The sequence below is a fragment of the Periophthalmus magnuspinnatus genome, chromosome 18 (assembly GCF_009829125.3).
Source record: "Periophthalmus magnuspinnatus isolate fPerMag1 chromosome 18, fPerMag1.2.pri, whole genome shotgun sequence".
Lineage (NCBI taxonomy): Eukaryota > Metazoa > Chordata > Actinopteri > Gobiiformes > Gobiidae > Periophthalmus > Periophthalmus magnuspinnatus.
In genome coordinates, this window is record NC_047143.1 from 6,958,660 (window position 1) to 6,985,098 (window position 26,439).

General features: G+C 39.8%; 2 protein-coding genes across 2 annotated transcripts in view; one reads left to right on the forward strand and one right to left on the reverse strand.

The window, feature by feature from the left end:
• The window catches only part of rell1 (RELT like 1), a 112,848-nt gene extending 103,009 nt beyond the window's left edge, over positions 1-9,839 (forward strand). The window contains exon 9 of the transcript XR_008649085.1: positions 9,814-9,839. The gene's annotated coding sequence lies outside the window, so the exon portion shown is untranslated. The remainder of the gene's footprint in view (positions 1-9,813) is intronic.
• Positions 1-22,117, reverse strand: part of LOC117386522 (NACHT and WD repeat domain-containing protein 2) — a 56,684-nt gene extending 34,567 nt beyond the window's left edge. Inside the window, exons 1-3 of the mRNA XM_033983921.2 lie at positions 22,103-22,117; positions 21,032-21,206; positions 8,097-8,185 (exon numbers count right to left, since the gene is read on the reverse strand). Of these exons, the coding sequence (XP_033839812.1) occupies positions 8,097-8,185; positions 21,032-21,206; positions 22,103-22,117 (279 nt within the window). The remainder of the gene's footprint in view (positions 1-8,096; positions 8,186-21,031; positions 21,207-22,102) is intronic.
• Positions 22,118-26,439: the final 4,322 nt, after the last annotated feature.

The window sequence follows — 26,439 nt, forward strand, 5'->3', positions numbered from 1 at the left end:
TGACGCCATCAAGCCGGGTCAGATGTGAATGTTTTGCAGGGTAATTGTGTGGTGTAAAAATAACTATAATTACTGCTAATAGATACTGATAGATACATTTAATGCCATAGTGTGGAATATTGTAGTAAAAAGCAATAATATCTCCATGAAGGCAAGCAGGTGGTGTATAGATTTTTGCCCTATATATTGGATTAGGTCTGTATTTTCCAGTTTTAAAAGCATTCTTATAGCGCGTCACAAGTTGTATATTTCAGTGATGAGCTAAAATAGCCCTAGATTCCAAAGTTTAAGACACATTTATGTTAGATCTATTTTTGCAGTTTTCTTGTCTCTGGGGGTTTCTGTAGCTGGTTGTAGTTTTTATTTATTTATTTTTTTGGCCTGATTTCATGCCCTTTCTGTTCAGGCGTCTTGGGCGTTAAACCAACTCCTAATATTCTAACATTCAATAAATATAGCAAAGCCTCTCCTACACTTGACCTGTTATGGGCAAATGCCTTCCAAGGGCATTAGAAAAGAGCTTAGCACAAGCTGCTCCGGCTCTTACGTAATCAAACGCACCCCCCACTTTACTGTAGTTTATGGGAGAGGCAATCAAACAGAGAGGCAGAGTGGGGATGAAGGTTGGCTTGGGAAAAAAAACAAGAACAAGGAATATGGCCAAATTAGTCCCTTGGGTACTCACGCTATAGCTTTCCAACACATTTGATCTGTATAGTTGTTTTTGTACACATAGGAGTTGTCAAAAGTTACGAAAATCAGATATTTAGTGATACTTAAATTAGTATCGATACCAGGATACTAATTGAATAAGTATCTATAGTCAAAAAACACATAAACCGGGGAAAATATAGTGATCGTCCTGTTATTTTGTGTTGAAAATTGCACTCAATTGTCTAAAGAAAGGACTATTTTTTTCAATATCATTGTTGTATCGAAACTGGCATTGAGTATCATGTTTATTTTCTAGTAGCAAAATCGAGTTTGACATTTTGGGATCGTGACAACATAAATTTTGCAATCAGTTAGTCTAAGGCAGCAGCGGCAGTGAATGAATAATGCAATGTAAAGTTAATTTGAATGCACATATTGTATTTTATTAGAGTTGTCAAAAAAGAGACTCAAATACTAATTGATAATAAACTGAAAGTATACTCATTAGAGCAGGTGGCGACACTGATGAAATCACGTAAATAGGACAAATTTGGACCTTTCCTGACTAGTTTTAGAATGGTCTTTACCTATATCAGACCATGTGGTAATATTAAATAAGCCTCGTATACTTTGTGCTATCAAGTATCAAGATTTCTATATACAAGTACTGCCTGAGAGTGACTTGAATTCCCAGTGCAGTTGCGGTTCCGGTCACATCGTCCTTATTCTGGACCATTTTCACACATTTCACATTTTGGTAGTATCTTTGGCAATTATTTCATGTAGACCCAGGACAAAAGACATGCCCTGCTGATCGATTAGTGGACTAAAAAGTAGGGGTGTCAGATATCTGCGGCGATATTGAAAAATTAGCTGGATCGCATATCGGCTTCCAAATATCGATTCAGCTGATATCCTGGTTGGATGTATACGTTGATGTAATAAGACAAGAGACTATTTGCTGGTCATAGTTGGTCCAGAAAGAATTAGCTGCTTTGTCTTATTTTATTTTAGTTAAAGAAAGTAAATGCTGTCTTCATTCTCTGCACTGGTATCAGATAATATCAGGTATTGGCAGATACTTAAAACTATATCGAAATTGGTACCGGGACTGAAGCTCTCAAAACTGACCCAAATGTTATTTACAAGACTCCACCTGCACGGGGGATCAAGTAAAACAATTATTTATGCAGAAAAAATGTACGAAACAATGTATTTATAGAAAGATTAAACTTGTGAATCGTTTAAACTGGCTTTGTAAATATCAAAAACACAAAGTCTTTAGCTAACTCACTCACTCACTGTGTTTTCTGCTGTTGTCCTATACAAATCCTAATGATCTAAATAAAATTATTAGTTGAAAAATGCAAGTTTTGCTTGACTATGACATCATTGACCAATTAATCGACTAAAGGACCAAAGGACTAGAGCCTTACCGGACATCTTATACTAAAAAGACCTGCACTGCAACTACTATTAAGAGCCATCCATCATTATAGTTACTTCAGGATACACAGTACTTATTTGCATGCTGTCCCCCATCTTGTGTGTCATTCTTTCCAAAATTAAATCAGCGCATCCTCCCTGCACTCGCTCAGACAAATGACTAATGCCTTAGTTTAGCTTTTAATTAGCATGCATCTCCGCATAGCCAACACAAACATATATGGACCCCCTCACTTGAGAGCCCTTCTCTGTCAGCGCTGGGCCAATTGCAGTCTCCCACTCGCGCGCGTTGGAAGTTGGAAGTAGATTAGTGACACTGATAAGCTGTGACTGATGTGCCGAGCAATGACTTTTCCACAATATGGCCAACACAAGAGGGATAGCGAGAACGCATGTGTGGGAGGGTTTTACTTTTCTAAGTAATAGCTGTCGGTGGTTACAGATGAAGGGAAAGAACCTTAGCCCACACTATAGAGCAGAGAGACGCTGAGACTCACTCAGTATAGATGTGTGGTAATGTCTGATAGCAGCCCCTGTGCATGGTTTGAAGTAGCGACTAAAAAGGCCAAATAGTGCATATATGCTTCATGTCTATAGACTTATACAAACGCCTAACATTAAATCTCGTCACGCAAGACAAAATTAACATATTTACGTGACATCCTGATAAACTGACTGTGTGCACAACGGTAAACAATTTGTTCCAATCAGATGGACAGTTGACCTGATCATTTCCGGTGTCATGTAATGTCTATGAGGTTTTTGCAGAGTCGTGCTAAAATCAATAAATCCTGACAGATCAGGCAGTGGACAGGGAGCTGTGGGTGGATGTCACTGACAATGTATTAAACACGTGTGAGGAAAACTTCAGCAAAGGACAGTTCTGCTTTTAGAATGGTACATTTTTATGTGTCAATGCTAATGCTAAAATGTTAACAAAATTTTATTTGTTGTAAGGACGACCCAAGTGTCCTTCAGTGAAGTTTTCCTTGCATTTCTAAAGTGTTTGTCAGTGACATCCACCCACAGCTCCCTGTCCACTGCCTGATCTGTCAGGATGTATTGATTTTAGTGCAACTCTGCAAAAACCTCACAAACATTACATTATGCCGGAAATGGTCCAGCCGGCTGTGTCTCTGATTGGAACTAGCCAGCTACCATTGTGTACAAAACCAGTTCACAATTATTGGGGCTTGGGGCTACAACCTATAAATTAAAAGGGCATTTACCCCAGATTTATAATAATGTATAATATAATAAGGATATTTAAAGCTGCGTTGTGTAACTTCTAATGGGAGGGTCTGCCGCTTGGTTTTCTCCACAGATAGGCTATTGATTTCCCTGAAATGCTGTACACAACAGTAAAGCTTTAAACTTTTCTATCTCCATGGAAACAAGTGGATGGTACCACCAGATCAAGTAACAGGTGAAGTCTGTGGAGAGGTGAACGCACTCAATGTAAGGACACATTTTTTCCACGCACTTTAACAATAAAACACCAATAATAGAATGAAAGCATATGATTTTGATGATATAGTGTTAATGTAATATTCCAGAAACATCATCATCAGGCTTTAATGTCACTAGTAGAAAGGTTAATGTGATATGCAGTTATACCATTGTGCATCCATATGTGAATTGTAGCAAACAGTATATTGTGTTAAATAATAAAATATGTAGCAAAAAGCAAAAATCCCTTTGGTGACTGCTGTCTGACTGAATGAGGACGCACCCATGGGTCCTTGGGCTGGATGCTTGTGCCCTCTCCCCTCTCTTTCTCCTCTCTCTCTCTCTCTCTCTCTCTGTCCTCTCTTTGTGTCTTCCGCGATCCCTCTATCCTATTAGAGCAGTGCAGGGGGCATGGCTGTGGTGGGGTGGTTTGGGGGTTTCGTCAGCTTGGCATATGTGTGTCAGTGTGCGCCAGCGTGAGTGTGCGAGAGACAGAGCGGGGAGGAGGCAACGGCACATGAATTAGAAATTGCAGCTAAAAATAAACACAAGTAAAAAGCAGACATACATTATGACTTGAGAAGACAAAATGAGCTCAAAAAGAAGGAGGAATGATCTCATGTCTAGTACAAATGTTGCTACTGCAAAAGTAAGTCAGATACACATTAATACTAAAACTAGTATCGAATCCAGATATTCATTTGAACAAGTATCGAAACTAAAAAAGTCACATCAACCAGACAGAAATTTACCTTTTCTGAATAGCTTTAGAATAATCTTGAGCTGTATCAGAGCAAGTATAAAACACATAGACCAGTATATGCACATGAACCACTATAGAACCTGCCTGGACGACTGAGAGATTACACAGATATAATACTACATGGTAATACAAAAGAAAGTACTATGATTTAATGTTGAAAATTACACTCTACTGTCTCAATAAATAGTGTTTCAAATATTCATTGTGGTATCAGAATTGAGTGTTGATTGAGTCTATTCCTGAGTATCGAAAAAATCTAACCTTTGTAACAATAGCTACTATTATTGTTTTTTACTACAAATACTTCTACTGCATCAACCACTACAACTTAGCCTAGTGCTGTCACATATACTAAAAACCCTCAGTGCTCAATATTGATTTCAAAACCACAGTGACAACCAAAAAATGCGATTGAATGAAATAACCCGCCGGACATGTCCCACCGGGAGGAGGCCCCAGGACACACTGGAGGGACCATGTCTCTCGGCTGGCCTGGGAACGCCTTGGGGTCCCACCGGAGGAACTGGAGGAAGCGTCTGGGGTGAGGGAAGTCCGTGAGTCCCTGCTTAGACTGCTGCCCCCGCAGATAAATGGAAGAAAATGGATGGATGGATGAAATAATGTCATTTTAAACGCAAAAATATTAGTCTATTGTAGTTTTTTGAATGCTGCCATATGATCTTAATCTAGTTTAAGATCTAAACCATTCAACATTTTTCAATTAAGGTGATTTTTTTCCACTTTTGACACCATCTCAAATAAGTATAAAGTTCTGATACTAGTTTTAATATCAACTGGTATCTGGGTGTCCATTTTTTGGCAACATTAACTTAACTGCTAGTGTTACTACTCCACCACTTTTACTCACACTGCTACAATACTGATATTATTGAACTCAGAGCACTTTTATTTCAGGCCTATTGTAAAATATTATCACTGTACAAGTAGGATGGTCACAAAAAGTAGCTGGGTTTTAATGATTGATTTTAAAATTAGGTCATTTTTTCATAGAGAGTTTTCAATCCAAAGATAGAAACAACTTACCATCTATCAAGACCTTGACACTGACCGAGAATAAAATAAAACGATCAAAAACACCAAAAAGCGGATAAAAAATGGTTGACGATCTGAGTGGGCGAGGCGTGGGTGCGGATGAGGAAGAGCAGGGGCCTTGAGGAAGAGGAGGAGGGAGAGCAGAGTAAGTGACTCACAGTATTAAGTCCCGGGCCTTCTGCATAATCATTTCAGATCACGCTTCGTCACCGCCAGCTGAATCACCAGACAGGCACGTGGCCACCGAGAGCGCGGCCAAAAAATCACTCCGACAAACTCCCCTTCCAAGCTTTTTTTTTTACACCGGTGTCGCACAGTCCCCCAACTCCTACATTCAAAGGTGAGACACAGTCCTCTACCAGGTCTGCGCAATTCATCGTTACTGAATCGAAACTGCAAGTCTGACATTTTTGAAGTACCACAATTTCCCCACAAACAACCAAATATTCTGTCTTACTCTGCATAAAAAATGACTAGCTCTGTAGTTCAGATCTGTATGAGCATTACCTGAAAAGTCAGTTGTTTTCCGTCATTGTCAGTTTTGGTAAATGGACACATTTTTATATAGCGCTTTTCCACCTTCAAGGAATTCAAAGGTCTTTCAATCAAGGAACCACTCACCCATTCACACACACATTCATACACCGGTGTACGCAGACACTGGGGGTGAAGAGGATTAAGTGTCTTGCCCAAGGAGCCAGCCACGATATTCATCTGTAGGAGCTGGAATCGCACCGTCACACCTGTGGGTCAGTGGATCTGAGGGGTCGACCAATGATGTTTTTTTTTTTTTTTTAATGTCGAGAGCGGAATTCCAACCGCTAACCTTCGGAACAAAGGACAGCTAACCGTAAGGAGGGTTTAACTAGGGCTCAGGAGAGATTGCTAAATGATTCAAACATGCATGGATGACGTATAAAACCACTTCAGACATGTTTTTAATGAGGGAACAATGTTATAAAATGGAAGAAAGCTCCAAAAAGTAGATTTTGCATAATACTTTCCTTCAGAATTTCTGTTTTGTCATGGTGCCAGTAACGGTGAATGATTATAAAATTTTAATCTTTCTTGTCCTAAGAATCAAAACACGATATTGTATCATCCCTAGATACCATACACAGTTTAGGCTGATTTATTTGCGGATGCTTTGAGGCATTAATGAGCTTTCAGCATTTACACAGCTGCTCTCGGACTTCCTGCTGACTACAGTTGACAGAACAATTCCGGGGTCACATTCCCCCGTCAGAAACAAACCCTTCTAAAGATTCCAGGAATAATCTATACCCGGAATCTCCCACTGGCTCCGGGGCTTTTCCAGATTTGTCCGACAAACAACGCTCTCTGATACTAATCTGACCGTGTACGCTGATTAGCAATTCAAATCAGCTCCATCAGCGGTCACCACAGGCAGAAGAATGCCCCAGTATTCAGCAACTGTGTTTGAGCCACTCACTCACTACAGCCTTATCAGCAGCAGCCTTCTGTGCGCTTTAGGACACGCCAGGACCAACGCATGGCACTCCGGGGGTCCCTTGACATAATGCAAACACTACTAATATACAGTAGTAAGCGGGGAGGAGCGGGCAAACATAAACAGCAAGTAAAACAGTCCAATGGTGCAGCTTAGCAAAAAGAGTTCATTTGCAAAAACAGATTTTGCAATATGATCAAAATAGTAGTAATGTCAAGTGGATTTTTATCAAGAAGGGATGGAATAATAATTTGAATGCAGTAGAATGAAGAAGGGATGATGTCATACTCTCAGATGGGGCCAGAGCCACTTTTCATTATTGATTTGCCATAAAATATCCAAAAGGTAAATTCACAAATGTTGAACCTGATCATTTCTATTAGTGACAAGACTCAAGAACCCACTGTATAACAACAGAAATCAGCATTTTTAACAATATTAGTTTTACTTGCCCCTCCATTTGTATTAAATATTATTGGCCTGTGATGTCATCTGAAACCCTGCAACACTAAAAGAAAACTGCAAGCTTCCGATGACTTTTTAAAGCTGGGATTTACTATATAGCGACTTTCAAGAGACCATTCCATACTTGGAGGTGGTAAGTTTATTGTCGCCACAACAGCCCAGGGGTACAGAGACAGAACTGAGGCTGCCAATTGGTGCCATTAGAACCTTCGACCACCACAGTTAACTTGACACTGATAACTGCAATTTGATTTCAGAAGAAAATACTTTGTTCTAAGCTATTTTTTGTACAAACATTCCCTTCTCAACATCTGCTGCTGGTTCACTCATCAACCATAAGAAGCCAAAATGGTAAATAGTCACATTTTTATTCAGCGCTTTTCCACCTTCAAGACACTCAACGCACTTTACATCAAGGAACCACTCACCCATTCACACACACACACACACACACACACACTTATTCATACACCAGTGTACGCAGACACTAGGGGCGAGGTGGGTTAAGTCTTGCCCCAGGACAACAACGGTATGCATCTGTGGGAGCTGGAATCACACCGGATCTGACTGCTTTACCAATGATGTTTACGTCGAGAGGGATTCGAACCACCACCCTCCCCGGAAAAACAAAAAAAAAATTGGATTTAAAAATGTTTTCACGTCCACATGACTTAAGGGACAAAATGTTCCCATGCTGCACTGTACAAACATGTGCAATGCAACAGTTTTATATGCATTATTTCTGCTGTCAGTGGTTACAAACATGTATATATTTAATAATTAACCACTACTTACTTGGAACTCAATGCCATAGTTCTCCCTGCAGAAGTCTCTCAGTTTGGGGTAGACATGCTCCTTCAGCGCGTTCCTCTCCGCCTCCGTGTCTGGAAGCACAAAAGAAAGAGAAGATGCCCGATAAGTTACACAACAGCCTGCTGCGACCTCTGTGGCTTCATCTGTGGGGGGAAAGAAAATAGGACAAAAGTATATTCCCAATGAAATACATCCTGGTGCACTGACCTAGAGCTGACCCATATTCTGTTTGTGTTAGCCTGCTACTTTCTCTGGCAGTGGATTCTCTAATAAACCTTCATGAAAAACTGAATTTTTTTTTGACAGTAGTAAGAGTGATGAGCCCAAAGTAGGACTAGTGTAGTACTTTCGATTATTACTACCTAACCCCAATTTGTCTTACAGTAAATAGAAAAGACAAGGCAAGTTTATTTGTATAGCACAATTGATACACAAAGTAATTCAAAGTGTTTTGCAGATTAAGAAAGACATTAAAATCGCAATACAACAAATCAAAACATAAATAATCACGAATAATCATCATAAAATTTGCGTTAAAAGGGAAGAGAAGTGCAAAATTTAAAAAAAACAACAAAAACTTTCAGTCATATTCACAGCTAAACAGAACCATTTTGAGCCTGGATTTAAACATTGTCAAAGTAGAGGCCTGTCTCACATCTTCAGGAGTCTTAAATGGTGTTTTTCCAGACGTAGCCACAGCTGCCCTGGGACAGCCTGATGAAAGCGAGCCTGCCAATCCCTGCCATCAGCAATCAGTCATTCACTCAGGTATCTTGCCATCAGGTTGAAAACTAAATGTGAAATTTTTATGACATTTTTTAACTACTTCTTTTGTTCATTTTGTTGTTTTCTCTACTAACGTTAAACTGAAACCACTAAGCGCCAAGAGTCTGCAAATGTACTAATTAGCTGGGTATGGGTATTTGTCCGCAGGTGGGTTGTTTTGGTTTAGCTGCGGCTGACACTCAGGTTAACCACAATAGCGTTTAAAACTAATATGAATGATGAGTCCTTATTCCCCGTTTTTCAGACACATACGCTGACCTGCTCTTTGACTTCTGGAGGCAAATTGGTCTGAAACACAGTGGAGCGCACTGTCAGAATGTGGCACTAATGAGACCTGCGGCTGCTCACTTCAGGGCCACTCTGAGCACTTAGCATTAGAACTAGACAGACATGTTTCCAAGGTAGAAGTTATGGTTTTGGACTTGATATGCTTAGGTTTAGCGGTGGAAAAATTAAGTAAGATTGGTATTCAAACAAACAAAACGTAATCGATCTTATCTTGCAGTGGGAAAAATGGTGCCCACACATCACAGGCGCACAGCGGAACTTTTCTGTACAGCCTCGCCACATGCTTCTCCCTATACAGATGTTTTGCTTTGCTTGAAATGTTCCTCAATATAGCATTAAACATATAGATTTTAGAAAACCACAGGCGTTAGTATTGCTCAAAAATTCCTTGAAAAACATCACTGCGCCTCTGTGCCCGTTGCCTCTCCACAGACTTGACCTATAACTTGGACTGGTGGTTCTACCCGCTTGTCACCATGGAAACGTTGTACTGTAGAATATTCCACACAAAGCAATAACAACTCCACGGAAACAAGGAAAAGGCAACACGGCGGACCTTTAATATAAAATGTACATCAATAAATGTCAAGAGGACAGATAAACGGCGAATCATTCTGGACCTTAGGTGTTCGTAAAAAAACAAAAAACTACAATTTAAAATGAAAAATCTGAATAAATGCTTTTTCTAGTGGTAGTATTTTCAGGTTAAAATACCTCATTGCTATCCAAACAGCTACTCGCTTCAACCACTGTCAGCCGAGCACATTACGTCGACTATTGCATTTCCTGACAGAATAAGAGGAGCGCTCCAATGATGCAGCAAACCCCATTTATTTCATTTGCATACAATTTAGAGATATGAGTTTAGTATGGTATTTTACTCGGGTGGCTGTCGGCATCTACATCTACACCCCCACTCCCCCCAAAGCCTTACTAAACATAGACCGGAGAAACATGTCACTCTAGATCTGCTCTCAAACTGTCACTATGGCGTCCACCAAACTCTGTCAGTGGTTATTGGGCGTTCTCTGTTTTAATGCATCCTCCAGTAAAAACAGAATCACAAGGGCACGTTCAGGGAAAAATGTAGTAATTTTGGAGGTGGAATGCTGGACTGGAAAAGCAGGGCACAACAGTGAGCCCGAGGCAGGAGGCTCGTTCATTGGTCATAGCTGTGTAGTGTTCCTCAACAGTATGGAAGCGGCGTACTGTTACTTCAAACGCAAATGAAGGATTCTGCATTAGCCCGAGCACTCTGTCTGCCTCCAAGCACGTAAGAGTTAAAACAGACCCATTAAGCAAAATCGCCTTTTAGAGCTTTTAACCATGTTATAGTTGTTTCCGTCTCATTTACCGTCTCGAAGTTGTAGCGTGATTCATGCATGTTTGTAATGTTTACGGTCCTGTGTTCAAGACGTCGTTGCTGCGATCAACCTGTTTTCAGTGCGACTTGTACGCTTCCACTGCTCTGTACTTACCTCATTCTGCAATTTTATTTTCTTGAACAGTGATACACGTAGGATTGCTCAGAGTCACGTAGTCATTTTGGTACACCCATTGGGCGTTGCAATTTTCTACTGCAGAAGTTTGCAGACTTGTTTCTTTTATTAAGTCATTTTAGATCAATATTTAATTTACGTATAAAATGTCCTTCCGTAAACCACCACATTATTAAGGCATGTGACTGGAATTAGTCTCGCTGTGTCATTCAAGATTTTATGGGTCTAACATACAAAAATATATATAGTTTATGCAACAGGAAGGCTGATGTGTTTTCATTCATTCAAGTCATATTTTTTTTTTTTAATACTTAATAACAAATGTAGATCATCATTTTACATTTTGTCCTTTGTAAATATCAAGAATTTAAACAAAAAGACTTAATAGCACAAATAGAACCAATGACTTCATGTTTGGAACTAGGTACAGGAAAATGGGTGGGGATAAGAGGTAGGTGAACACAGACATTTTCTGAGCACTCAAGCCTCCAGTGCACATGTGTCAAACTCAAGGCCCAGGGGCCAAATGTGGCCCGCCATGTCATTTTTTGTGGCCCGCGACCAGGTAAATTAAAGTGTATGACTGTCTTTAAATGTCAGTTTATCAGGAGATACGCAGTTACACAGTCATATTTTTTACATCTATGCAAATTTGAGGGCAACATTTTGCTGATGTGGCCCTCAGTGAAATTGAGTTTCACACCCCTGCCAATGCAAGACAAAGCAAAATTACATTCATGAATCAATCAAACTATAACTCTGAGCACCTCTTGACTCCTTTAATAAATAAATAAATGAATACTACTACTACTACTGCTAATAATAATAATAATAATAATAATAATAATAATAATACATAAATAAATAAATAAATAAATACTCGCAAGTCATCAGTGGCCCTTTTGCTGAGTAGCGTCTTTGCTATGAAAACTTCAATAAAACTTGAATTTGAAAGCAAACTATAACACAAACCACAAATTTAAACTTCTTAATAAATGTAAAAGTCAATGTATCTTTACTAAAGCAAAAGAATTACATTACACATTCGCGTTCTGAAAAGGTATGCATAATTTCATTAACTCTGTGCCGTTTGGAAGCAATCAACTTTCAAATTTCCTTCATATAAACAGCTGCACATTCAATTCTGCAGTTACATGAAAAGCAAACACTCAGCTATGATTGTGGGCCTCATTACAGTGTACAGCAGATGTACCCCAACACTGTAAACTTTGTTATTGGGCCCTGGCCTTTCATTCATGCACACTTTCTTTAGCCGAATCTCATCAACATGCAATCACTCCGCGCAATCATCCAACTCCTCTCCAGTCCCACTCCTTGTGCGATTAGGGCCGGAGCACACAATTACACGTCTCTGATTACAAAATATGGAAAGCGCCGTGTTCACAAGTGTCGTGTCATAAATGGAACAATGTTGTGACACGCTGGTCATCCACTCTGGTATGGATCAGCGTCATGATACTAAATATTCAAACTCGATTTCAATACTAAGGAATAGGCTCAATACTCCATACCGATTCTGATACCTCAATGATTCTTTAGACCAGGGGTGTCACTCATTGTCACAGAGGGCCACATAAACAAAATGGTTGCTCTCAAAGGGCCAGATGTAACTGTAAGATAAATGTTGCTACATTTTAAACTTGTTAATTCACTGTTTCTATATTTATTGCTTATTGAAGTTCCAAATATTGCATATGGATTTGCATAGATATGAAAAAATTGATGTTTAACTGTGTATCTAATGATAAACTGCCATTTTAAGACAGTCATACCTTTTAATTTACTTTGTCACGGACCACATAAAATGATGTGGCGGGCCGCATTTGGCCCATGGGCCTTGAGTTTGACACATGTGCTTTAGACAATAGAATGCAATTTTCACCTTTAAATCAAAGTACTTTCAAATAAGCATCTAGTTTTAGTCTTGTTTAGTATTTGATTTGATTTTTGCTACTTTTGACTAGGGATGCACTAACCGATACTGTTATCAGATATCGGCTTCCAAATACTGGATCAGCAAATATAATGGGTGGATTTATAAATTGATGTAGTAAGACTGGTCGTGGACAGCCCAAAAAGTCTCATAATGTTTGAATTTTTATTTATATAAAGTTGTTCTGTGGTTACTTCAGCGATAAATAACAGCTACATAGCACGTTTGGATCAATTTAGTCTTATTTTGTTTTTATTTAAAGTAAATAAATGCCGTTTTCAGTCCCCGCACTGGTTGATATCGGGGATCGGGCACATACTTAAAGCTGTTGTATTAAAATCGGCATTGGAGCTGAAAAAGCTGGAATGGTGCATCCCAGAGTGTGTGTGAATGTTCGCTGCTTAAAAGAGCATGAACCTGAAATAGCTAAGATTTTGGAGGGTTTGGGAAGTTTAGTGAGCGCATTACCCAAACGTTTAAAGAAATGTTCACACTGGGGTAATCACAGACACCATGCTTGCTCCCAGTATGACGTATCTTCCCTGACAGAAGTCTAATTTTCTGTGTAAGGTAAGACGTGGGTAAAGCAGCCAGAGTACGTAGAGTCGTAGTGAGAAAAAAGAAAATCATATACACATTAGTAGTACAATTAGTGGTAAACTCAAATCTTTTCATACAGTCAACATAAAGCTTTTATCATTTATAGACTTTCGAATAACCGAGTGTTTTGCTCAAGACACTACAAAGGAGTTAAAATTAATTAGGAGTTTTAGTGCAGACCTATCGACTTTTATTCTCTCAAAGTTATTTTTGGAGTGATTCGTGCATGTCTGAGCAATCTTTAATCAATTGTATTCAAGACGCCATATTGCCGATGAAATCCCCGTTTTCACCGCCACCCGCATCTGACCACCGCTCTGTACTGTTCGCTCTTCAATGTTATTTTCGTAATTGATGATATGTGTAGGATTCGGCAGCGTCGCATAGTCATTTTGGTACAAATGAAAAAAAATCTGTTACTTGCTAGTGGGATCTTCAGCTATTCATAGGAGGGGGCGACAACTTCACGGCTCTGATCTCTGTTTTCTAACGCAGAAGTTTTTTTAGATGAATATTGCGATTAAAAATGTCCAAATTAGAACATAATGATCCATGGGTGTTATAGATTATAACTTCATAGCAGACACAAGCACATTAGGTCTTCTTTAACAAATATATGTATTACCGACCTGTGTAAAGTTTTAAGTTGTATAGAAGCTTGATATAATCCAACTTTTTGATCAGGTTGCTGTATTGAACACATTATTGAACTCTTTATTTTCATTATGCATTAAGAAGTTAGATGTCTTAACACAGTTGGATAAAATTGGACTCAAAACACAAACTACTTTGAAAATATGTTTGAAAATACAGTCCATTCGATTTTTTATTGAGCTACTTTTCAACAGTTCTTTTAATCTGGCTTGGTACAATTAGGCCTCTCATGATAACAAATTTTTATATATTGCTACTGAAAAATATAACGACAAACAACTTTATGCCACTGACACAATAATAATTAAGCAAAATAATCTAATAATAACCATAGAAGTTACTTATTCAACCCAGCAGCTACAGCTCAAATAGTCAAAATAACAAAAATCTCACCGCTTTTGCAAAGAAAATGTACACATGATAAATACTGAGCCCAAAAATATATTGTTTCATCTATTATATACTGAACAATAAATCTATATAGCGATTATCATGACAGACCTATCTACAATATAAAAAAGTGAAATTTAATAGCAAAATGTGCCAAAAACTTTGCAAAAATCAGGTCAACATTACTTCAGAGAATTTCGTCTTCGTAAATACACATTGTAGCATCTTGAGATATTACTTGGTGTGCATGTGCAAAGCCACAGTGCAGTGAGCAAATCAATATGGAATGACCTGGAAGGAGCTGAAGGCGAAGCCAGTCTATGTAAAGCACCCATCCATAAAGGCCAGATGTTCCTGCGATTCCTCCGCACTGGGACAGCCTACAGGTTTCCAACTAGCATGCCCATGGATCACTCTAAATACTGTCGCTACTCGTGTTTTAAAACAAGAAAATAAGTAATAAATAAAATAATTGTTAGTATGATTTTGAAAACAGTGCTGCAAACATTAGAAGCTTGCACCACCGTAATGTACGATGTCAACAGTTCAGCCGGAACATCTGCGCCGCCAGCTGTTGCCTCCAATGTCACCGGGAGAGCTTTTTCAATCTTTTTTTCAAAATATAGGGTGAATTTCCACTTACAGAATAGCTCGAGGGTTAATTTGTCAAACGAATGAATGATTAGCTCAACAGAAAAGTAGCGTGCGGCCATTAGTCTTCAAATCTCTGGTGAAACAGTCGAGTTCATTTTGCCACCGTGAAGTGCGATGTGCTTCCGGTGGTTAGTGTACCGAGGCTACGTTCCGTTTTTGTTCGCTATCCTTCTCAACTTGACATGACTGACAGCTGAGGGATGGAGGAGGCAAGTGAACAGAAATGTCTAGAGTGTAGGCCTACTTTCATTTATATATCTTACCTCCTTTGTAAAAATATTAGTCCTTGCGTTTAGTTTCACTTCAAAATTGATGATCATTGTTGTTTTCATTTATAACAAAGTACAATACTAATACAGTTTAAATATGGAACCTATTCATAATATTAAAATGAACATTATTCATATCTAAAACATTTCAAAACTGTCAGCAGCTTTAATCATTATCGTGATATAATCGTTAATCTAATCATTAGTCTAAATCATGACTAAACCTGGCCTAAAACAGGACTGAACCAGGTCAGAACAAGGTCTAAACCAGGACTAAACCAGGACTGTACCAGGACTAAACCAGGCCTAGACCAGGACTAAACCAGGCCTAGACCAGGACTAAACCAGGACTGTACCAGGACTAAACCAGGCCTAGACCAAGACTTAACTGGGACTAAACAGAACTAAACCAGGTCAGAACAACGTCTAAACCAGGACAAAACCAGATCTAAATGAGGACTAAACCAGGACTAAACCAAGCCTAAACCAGGACTAAACCAGGACTAAACCAGGACTAAAACAGGACTGGATCATGTCAGAACCAGGTCTAAACCAGTACTAAAGTAGGATTAAACCAAGCCTAAATCAGGATAGAATTAAGTCAGAACATGGTCTAAACCAAGACTAAACCGGGAATAAACCAGGACTAAACCAGGACTAAACCAGGTCTAAAACAGGCCTAAACCAAGACTAAGCCAGGACTAAAACAGGACTGAACCAACTCAGAACAAGGTCTAAACCAGGACTAAACCAGGACTAAACCAGGACTAAACCCGGACTAAACCAGGTCTGAACCAGGCCTAAACCAAGACTAAACCAGGACTAAACCAGGACTAAACCAGGACTAAACCAGGACTAAAAGAGGACTGAACCAGGTCAGAAGAAGGTCTAAACCAAGACTAAACCAGGATTAAACCAGGACTAAACCAGCACAAAACCAGACCTTAACCAGGACTAAACTAGGACTAGACCATGCCTAAAGCAGGACTGGACTAGGTCAGAACAAGGTCTAAACCAAGACTAAACCAGGCCTAAACCAGGACTAAACCAGAGCTAAACCAGCCTATTATAGGTGCCTAAACAGGTCAATATATCCACTGTGTGCCAATATAACCTTCATTTATCTTACTGAATGTCTGGCCTGTTATAATAGGAATATGTGATGAACACAGTTGCAGACAATTGCCTAAACACAACCTTCAAAAAAAGAACATGGATTTCCCTGTCAAAATCCCAAATGAAAATCCATCTAAACATTTGCTTTGCCGTGAGATGACTGACATCAAAAAGCAATAGTGAGCATCAGACAATGCAGCCAGCCTCTTTGAGCAGCTGAGAGACAAAAATGCAATTACCAGTGTAACCGGGAGAGTCAACAAGCTCAATAAACTTTTCCAATCATGCACTGTTGACACTGACGCTTCTGCAAATTTATTATCAAAGGAATTCTGCTGTCAGATTTTATGTCGGCAAATACCTCTTGTTTCTTCTTTGTACTGTAACAGAACTTTATATATTTTCTCTACAGGCCACACACTACGTTTTTAATGGCCCTATATTACACAAAATGGATCTTTGAGAGCTTTAAGTCATGTTATATTGTTGTTAGCTCCTCAAAAATATACCTGGAGTTGTGTTTTGTTTCATTTCTTCCTTCCTTTTCTTTTCAATTCATTGTTGTTCATTGCAGGCTTCAAGAAATATGTAACTTTTCTGGTCAAACTGTTTTTTCTCCATTGCCCCACAGTCTAGGCATGTCACGATAACACATTTTGAAGTGCGATATATTGCTAAAGTAAATATAGATGATAAACCATAATATTGAAACCAAACCATAAAGCAGAATTATCCCTCAAAAGGTATTTTAAACGTACAAAATAGTTCAAAAACATGAGCTGCGATAAATAAATGCCAGAATGCAAGACATACATAGTTAGTTTGTGTCTATAATGAGTCATAGAAGTTCATAATCCAACCTTCTACAGCTCAAGTTGTATCATAATACAGAAAAATAAACAAAAATGACGAAAATGGTACAAAGAAAAGTCCCCATGACAAATATTGACTCCCAAAAAAAGATTGTTCCATCTGTCATGTGTTGAACAATGGAACAGACTTGACCTGTAGCTTGGAACAATGGTGTAACAGTGGTGTAATATTTAATGCTATGCTGTGGACGTTCCAGTAACCATGGAGACGAGCAGGTGGCCAGAAAAGTTACATAGTGCACCATTAACTTCATGACACTGTAGTCTGTCTTTTGTTTTTATGACTGAAATAAATTATAGACAGATAATCACTATAATATCTGATGTGGGTTATAATTTTTTGCACTTTCGCTCTTGGAACTTCAGTGCACAAGAGCAATAAATTAAATCTGTGATCGCAGAAAACAGGTGTGAAAAAAGGTCTAAAGAAAGGTACACGTAATAATGACTAATGTAATATAATTAGCACTCTCTATAGTGGTGACATACTGGAGCCTTGATGGAGACAATTTCACGCGCTGCATCCTCCGCGGCCCCATGGCTTTATCAAGTTTAAACAGCTTAAGTGATAGCATGCATACCAACAGCCGCCTATAGAGTCTGCACCAAGCCCCATCTCCCTGAGGCGCAGAAAATTAACAGTGCTATCTTTATGAGGCCTGGGGTCCATAATGATTGATCATAATTTTAGATCCAGTTGCATTTTTCTTATTCATTTAAACACACTTCCACTTAAAAGTCCTATATTAGGCTATATTAGGCTTGTTTCATTCACACTTCTTTGAGTGATCCTGCATTATTAGTCTGTCTACATCTCCAAAGCTCAAAATGCCCTGTTCTACCTTGTGATGTCATGAAGTAGTACTTTTCAAGTTAACAGCTACAATTTACCTGTTGTTCATTAGACATTGGCAATTCCAGGGCTGAAATCATCCAAATGATTCTAGTGAAGGTGTATGGAGTTTAAAAACACAGGGGAGCACTTTCTGTATTACCACATGACATCATAAGATGGAACAAAGTGTTTTCTGTTTGAGAGAAGAACTTGTTCTAAATATGCAGGAGTTGTGTGTTAAACTTGTTCGAATGAAACAAACAACTCCGGGTATACTGGGTCAATAAGTCAAGTTCATTAGGTAACGTTTTCTGATATTCACAATGTATTATGTTGCATTTGTCGTCATTTTTATATTAGTACTTAATTTTTTGCTGTGACTTTCCACACGGCACGTTGAGGCACTATTGGACCAGCTCTATGCTCTCCATCATGTGTATGGAACTGTTGTGGTGAAGGAGCTCAGTTGAAAGTCAAAGCTCTTGATTTACTGTTCCATCAATGTTCCTACCCTCACCTATGGTCCTGAGCTTTAAGTAACTGAAAGGACAAGATCGCAGATACAAGTGATTGATATGAGTTTCCTCCACAGGGTGGCTGGGCGCTTGCTTAGAAATAGGGTAAGGAGCTCAGTCACCTGGAAGGAGCTCGGAGTAGAGCCGCAGCTCCTCCACGTCAAGAAGAGCCGGCTGAAGTGGCACGGGCATCTATTCCTGGGAAGTGTTTAGGGCACGTCCCATCGGGAAAAGGCCCCAGGGAAGACCCAGGACACACTGGAGGGACTGTGCCTCTCGACTGACCTGGGATCACCTTGGGATCCGCCTGGAGTAGCTAGAGGAAGTGAGTGTGGAAAGAGATGTCTCAGCATCTGTGCTCAGGCTGGTGACTCTCCCGCCCCAGAAATGCAGAAGACTATAGACTGAGGTTTCAAAATCAGCTTGAACAAGCAGAAGAAGAGCACTGAGAAGCAATGGACTCCATGCAGCTGGAGGTCATGAGGCATCTCATCAACAAAGAAACACTGTCTCCTCAGAGAGATGCAAGACTTTAAAGCCATGCTTTAGAAAAACAGAAAATGGTCATCTGAGAAAAACAAGCTCACCTGGAGCTGACAGTAGAGGTCAGAAGCTCTCGAGAGTTTGAAGAGCAGAGAGAGGACGAGGAATAAACTCCACTGCTTGAGAATAAAAGGACTTTTTTTTTTAAATAACTACAGTTATTTGACATTTGTAATATTTTACCTGAAACAAATGCACAAGATAAATGCACTGATAACTGTGTACATCTGTAAACGAATTCATAAAATAATCTAATACTAATCGATAAACCATATTCTTTCTGACACTTAAGTTACTTTAAGTACATATGAATGTATGCATTTAATTATGACCATGAAGTTCAAGTCTATGAGAAAATTCTTAAATCAGTTGCTTGCTGCATTTTGATTGATTGAAGATGGTGAAGTCAGAGTATTCAAGAGAGCCAAATATATAGCGATTGTCAAGCTCATAAAAGTCCTGCAGTCCACCAGAGCAGGAGCAAAACGACTCTGCCTCTCACAGTTATAAATGGTGCTGTAAACTTCAGATAGATTTTACTGTGTTTTTTTCCAATGCACTGTTAAATACAAGAGAACAAACAATTACAAAAGCAAAACAAAAATCTACCTTGAAACCACATTTTGGGTTCAAATCTTGGACCCAGTGATGTTTTTAGAATTAACACATTACATAATTTCAGCTGGTTATTCTCCCCATAGTACAAAATGACTATAGAAAAGAAAGGTTATCCTAATGGGAATGGACACTGCCTTAATATGAACCGTATGTGTTTGGCCCGCAGTATTGATCCACTGACCCCACTACACTGAAAATGTGAGGAGCATTCAAAAGGGCCCTTTAGTAAAAGTAAAACCAATTACTTTCACTTTCAGTCACTTTTGTGCTTTTAAAGTGATAAAATCACTCATTCATAAAATAGATATGGAGGACACTCAATCTATTCCAAGGAATGGCAACAAACTGAAAAGATGTACCAACCACAGCCGTACATCAGATTTGCCTTGTGGTCTATTAAGCAGCAAGTTACCTGACAACAGAAACTGGAGAAGATAACTCTAGTCCTTCATAATGACACCATCAGCTTCTACTGACTCAAGCTGAGATGTGTGTGGTTCAGTTTATACCAACCCTGAGAAGAACATGACCATGTTTTCCATAACCATGTATAATGAAGCACTTAATTCCAACTGCTACAAGACAGTCTAGCTACAGGTGGCTAGACATTTCTTCATCTAAACTGCTATAAGCTATAAGCTATAATGGTCAATGATTTGTGGTTTTGGACCAAAGCATTTTTAGACAATAGTAGCCTCTATTATTCTGTTGCACTCTTTCTTTTGTAGCTTACTGCATGCATTTACCATGCTATGTTTACTCTACTTCACAGAGCCTATTTTTACCCCTCACCCAGAGGGCATATTCAAATACAGAGCTGCAACTGGGTGTCTCCCTCCTGAACCAAATGCCGTGCTCTCCACTCACACCCTGCACCCCGGGTCGAAAGCAATCTGTTATTTTGATCACACCAATTAATCTTTACGTACAGCTTTGCATTTTAGCCTTTGCCTATCAATTTAGCCATTTAATTTCATATGAAATTGTTTACGGGAACATAGACATATAAAAAACACATTTTTTTCTTTCTGTCAAGCAAGACACCATAGAATCAACATGAACAGAATGTTTGAGCTGAGCTTAAACATGGTTTGAGTTGGATAAGACTTTACCCCCAACACTCCAAAGCCACTTGGCAAAAAATAAATAACACAAAATGTCTTTAATTTTCTTGAGTTGTGTTAAGACAGTTTCTGTTGAGAGCTTGATCATCATTCACTTAAAACACACTTTTGTTTTCAGTGCCTCAGGATGTACAACCATTTTCACTACAGTCACCCCAGTGTTCATGCTGACAACAGTGCGCAGAGACTTGGGCACTTACCGTCTGGGTTGGCACAGATAAACACTCGGACACTGCGGCCAGTGGGCACATGGTGTGGCGGCAGCGCAAGGATGTTGCCGCTGATGGCCGCTCTGCGCATCGCCGACTCCCGTGGACACTGCTGTCTGCTCCCCACTCCCGACGGCCACATGGTGGGTGGCGACTTCCAGCGTGGCTACATACACACACACAATCCCAGAAAGGCACATATTAGCGCGAGGCACATGGATAGATTTACGCGCAGTTTTCCTTGGATACATTTGCGCAAGTGGGACGTTATGGCAATTGCTTCTTCTTGTACAAACTATTGACTTTTGATTTCATGTGATGTTTGGACTTTTATGGAAATACAACAATACAATTCCAACCATCAGTATGTGACCAAAACGATTTGATTCAAGCCATCATTGTATTAATTTGTAATTTTACTTTCTGATACAAAATTGAAATAAAAACTCAAACAAATTTCCTTTCAGATGTGATGCATTATGCAACTGTTCTAACGCCCATGTCACACGCACAAATGCCACTAATTGGAATAAATGGATTTGACATTTTTACACTGTGGTCATTCTACACGTGAATCTTGCATTAAAAAAAAAATACGGTCATAATAATAAGATATTACGCACAGCCTACTACCGTCATGGTGCATGCGTAAATTGTGAGCATGTCCTTGGATGCATTCATGATATTTCATGCCACTGTGGAACAAACAAACAGAACGAGACGATACACAACTGGAAATAGACGAGTAAGGCAAGCATCAGCCGTGTTCCCACCCCAGAGAAGATGCTTGTAAAAGCGAATAACCGCTAAGAGAGGTTATCTCGCCAGGTGCAGATGTCAAGTCGCTGGTTTTCCGGAGTTGGTCTATCCTGAAAGCTTTCTTTCAAAGACGGAAAACCTCAAAACAAAACAAAAATAGGGAAAAGTTGGGCAGTCCACTACTCAACACTACATAAAATCCTCCGAAAACAGACACTTAAGAACCACCGCATCCACAGAGAGGACTTGACTACAAGTGATGCTGGAGACAGGCACAACAACAGGACACTTCTTGTTGCTCACATTCATTCGCTTCATTTCTTGGCTTCTCAAAATATCCAAGCGTCGTGGACGGTAAAAAGAGTGTAAAAACGCCCATCAGAGTCGCTGTGGCCGAGAGACGACTCCGGGAGACAGAAAAACGAGCGCCGTGAGTCGGAGTGCTCCTTTTGGCATTCTGCTGTCTCTACGAGCTGACCGAGCTCTGAGCGGGGGATGAGCGTGAAGTCCAAGAAAACCACGAGAACACTACCGACCTGTAGTTTCAAAATAAAACATTCAATACCGCCAATCACCTGTCCATGTCGAGCTAGCCATTGGATCTTAAGCGTAATCGTAAAATACTGCGAGGCAACGAGTCGATACGACGTTTCAAACGCTCAAACACCCGCTGCACTCCGCTCGTTAAACACGCGCTTTAAAGCTGGAAGTCGCAACCAGTCCTTCCCTCGTGCTCTCGTTCTAACTTGATAGAGGTCACGGTGGACCACCAGGATGCTCCACGGACCATTTATTCATCTTTTCGAGCGCTTTACGCATCCACGGCGACCAACGGCTGAGTCTAATTAATCGTGCGTAATGGTTCAGTCAGTAATACGCACACACTTTCAAACACGTGAAATCAGTAAAAAAATCAAATTAAATCTTTGCATTCTGTCAACAGTGTCTGCCTTCTGTCCTGTTGCTTAGATTAAAATTAAAATGCGTGGATTTAAGAGTGATGTTTTGCCTTTTTTACGTTACCTGTCCGTCCTTTGTCACGGATTAGGTAACGGCCCGAAGCGGTGGCTGGAAGCGAAAGGAGGAGAAAGAAGAAGGAGGAGGAGGGCTTTAGAATTAATTGCTTTATCGATACGCGTAGCTCGGCGCTGCAGCCCCTGGTTATTCGTGCTGGAAGTTTAAGTGCATTGGATTTGTACTAAACGGAATTGATTACTGTGCTGTTCTTGTGCGGGGAAACGCTGAACCCTGGATTTTCCCCCTCTCTCAGTCCACTCGCGCGGTGTTCAACAGCAGCAGAAGCAAGCATTTTCTCTGAATGTGATGAAGGTCGTCCGTCGTCCAAAACGCGCACTTCAGCCACCGCGTCCCTTTAAGTTATGGCCGGAGAAACGAACACGTGACTGATTGGACAATGCTGACACGATTTAAACATTTAATGGCCAATAAGAATCAATGTCAATTCAATACTTTTTAACTCTAAGCAGTTTTGCACTTTTAACCAGCCAGAATCATAGAAACATCCGTCCTGTACCATGTTATTCCCAAGTAAAAGTAGACTACTATCCACATTTAGAATAACTCCTAACTTAAAAGATAAACTGTTAAACTCACGTTGGTACTTCTTGTCTTGACGGAAGATTTAGAGCTCTGCCTCCTCAGATCGTCCCATTTAAGGCAGCCTACAGGGGGCGAGGGCACACACCGAAACCAAATCCAAACTCCGGAAAGCCCAACGGAAAGACGCGCAGGGGGAGACGCGCGGGTCCCAGCAGAGTGCGACCTTTCCTCATTTGATTGTCACGCTTTCTAATCCCCCTAGAGTGTGCTGTGAAGGATGCTTACTAAATCTGTTTACTATAGGTCTATTTAGAGTCGTTTCTTTTCAATTTTGACTTTCTCTGAATACCAAACATTAACATAGCCTGAAAAGCAATGTTACATCCATTAAGGCAGGCTGTATGATTTCAAAGTGAGCGTCCTAGCCTCATTTAAAGAAGACCTATTGTGCTTGTGTCTGCTATGTCGCTATAATTTATGACACCTGCGCATCTTTATGTTATAATTTTCACCTTTTAACATTGCGGTGCCCAATGGGAGCAGACATCACCACAGCAAAGAGTGGGCACCTCTGATGGATAGCTGTCCGTCACTATTGAGTAGCGTTTTTGTTTTTTTTTCATTTGTACTAAAATTAATATGCAACGCTGCCGAATCCTGCGTGTATCATCCATTAAGACAGGGGTGTCCAAACTTTTTTCACAGAGGACTGAAACATATTTGAAGCGGAGAGCCACAGACCAGCGTCGATACAGGGAGTCAAACGGTGCATTTAACGCAGGTTTGACACAGCCATTGTACCTTTAATAAGACTTGGAAGATTATTTTTAGGTCTGTGTCACAATGCAATGTGATGTTATTCAGGTTATAGACGTAGAATCTCTTAAATTTGTAGTAAAAATACTTCCTGATCAATTGGGCCAATTTAGGAGGAAGCATGAGGGCCAACAAAAATTGGTCTGAGGGCCGCATTTGGCCCCTGGGCTGTAGTTTGGACAGCCCTGCATTAAGAAAATTAAATTGGATAAGTAAGTACAGGGCAGTGGGCGTATGCAGGTGTCAGTGAAAACAGGGATCTACAATATGGCATCTTAAAAATAAGTGATTAAAAGATTGCTTAAACGTGCACAAATAACTCCCAATACAACTTCGTGTGAGTAAATGGTGAAGGGAAACAACTATAGCGTGATTAAAAGCTCTAAAAAGTCAATTTTGCTGAATAAGTCTGCTTTAAAGGTGCATGTAACTTGGGGTTGCTTTGTCTGAAATGTCCCACATATGGCATTAAACATCTATCTCACATGTATTCAATTGCACATATTTGCCTAGTGCATCCCTTGCTTGTCTACAAGATAAATGCTTTTATGGAATAGTCTAAGCAAAGCCATGGCATTTATAAAAGTTGCATAAGGAACCTTTAAGAAACAAGGCATACACTTCTTATTAAATTATTCTTGAGTAGTAAAATATAAAAGACAGTATATACATTTCTATTCCAGGTTCACCACAGCAGCTCATTATGCAGTGATTTATATGTCAGTTTCACTTAAGGATTTGTGCCAGATGCTCTACCTTAAACAGTTACAATTTTGTAAAGCCAACAAACTGACAACTGAATTTGACAACACCGCAAGACAAATTCTTTCACGTTTTAATGTCTAAGCAGCTCTGCCCTTTTAAATCGTTCAACATCCGCACAATCACAATCACGCACGCACAAACACACACTTTTGGGTATATTTGTGCATCTGTCACCAAATGAACTTCATATTTCACTGAGCATGTCCAAACCTGGGACTTGCTTCTCTGTTCTGTGGCACACAATCTTTTGAAATTAAGATCTGATATGTCATCCTCAGGCACGTAGAAACAAGACACTTCTGGTTCATTTTGCATTCCCTAATTGCTAACAAACAACTTCACAAATAACCGGTGATGGATTGGAGAGCTGGCAAAACATCTGGTAGATACAGGAACACGTAGGCGCAGAAAAGACATATGGGAACATCTATTTTTGCCTTCGGTGCCATTACATTAACCCATTAGCTGCACTTTGGACTGGAACCTTAGCAGACCAAGGTTAGTGCATGCTCCCCGGTCATGTGTGGGAATTCTCTAGGTAAGTGGATTGTAGACAGACAAAGAAGGACGTCCTCGACTGAAGAGGTACTTGGGAGAACTCTGATGTGACTGTGAACTTTGACCTGAGCTAATTTCCGTCCCTTACCTGGCCAGAGTAGTATTGATCTGTCGCCTCAGTGATCCTTATTAATGGTAAAGACATATTGCTTATATAATAGGCTCTGTGCACAGGAGCCCCTCACTGTTAGTGTCACTACTTCCTGTCCAGCTGTATATCTATGAGGCTTTTGCTTTTAAAATGAATAAATAAATAAAGATAAGGCAGTGGACAGGGAGCTGCGGGTGGTTGTCGCTGAAAAAAACACTTGGTTTATCTCATTCATTACATAAGTTATGACTTTGTTGATTTCAAAGTGCCATCTGTCGGTGGCATATTGACATTTGCAAAATTCTGAAAATAGAGCTAAAGGTGCGCTATGTAACTTTTCCAGCAGAGAGCACAATACCTGCTTGTTGCCATGGAGTTGTGGTTTTGCCTGCATGTTCCACACTGAAAGCATAATACGCATATCTTACATTTAATCAATTAGGTGTTTTTATTGCTAAAAATGTGAAGATGAAACATTCTGCCAACCCAAAGTCGCTCCCGGTTACTAAGCATTTCACACATGGAAATTCGGTATATTTCTTCAAAAAGCACAGAAAAACGATGTATTTTCCACCTAACAAAGAACGACTCAAATCTATGCGGTGTTTGTGATTTCCTTGACTTTAATTCAAGCCTGTAAAAGGGGAACAGACACCAATTGGTAATGTATTTATGCAAAGCAGATTAGCATTGGCACCTTAGCAAATCAGTGCATTTATTCATGAGTGAAAAATCAACACAATCGATGAATCAGTGGTGCCCTTACAGCTTTGATTACAACTAAATATAAAAGCTTTCTCTGCTCCGGTGTGCTAGTCCTCCCCCACTTTCCCCCCTGACACTGTTTACC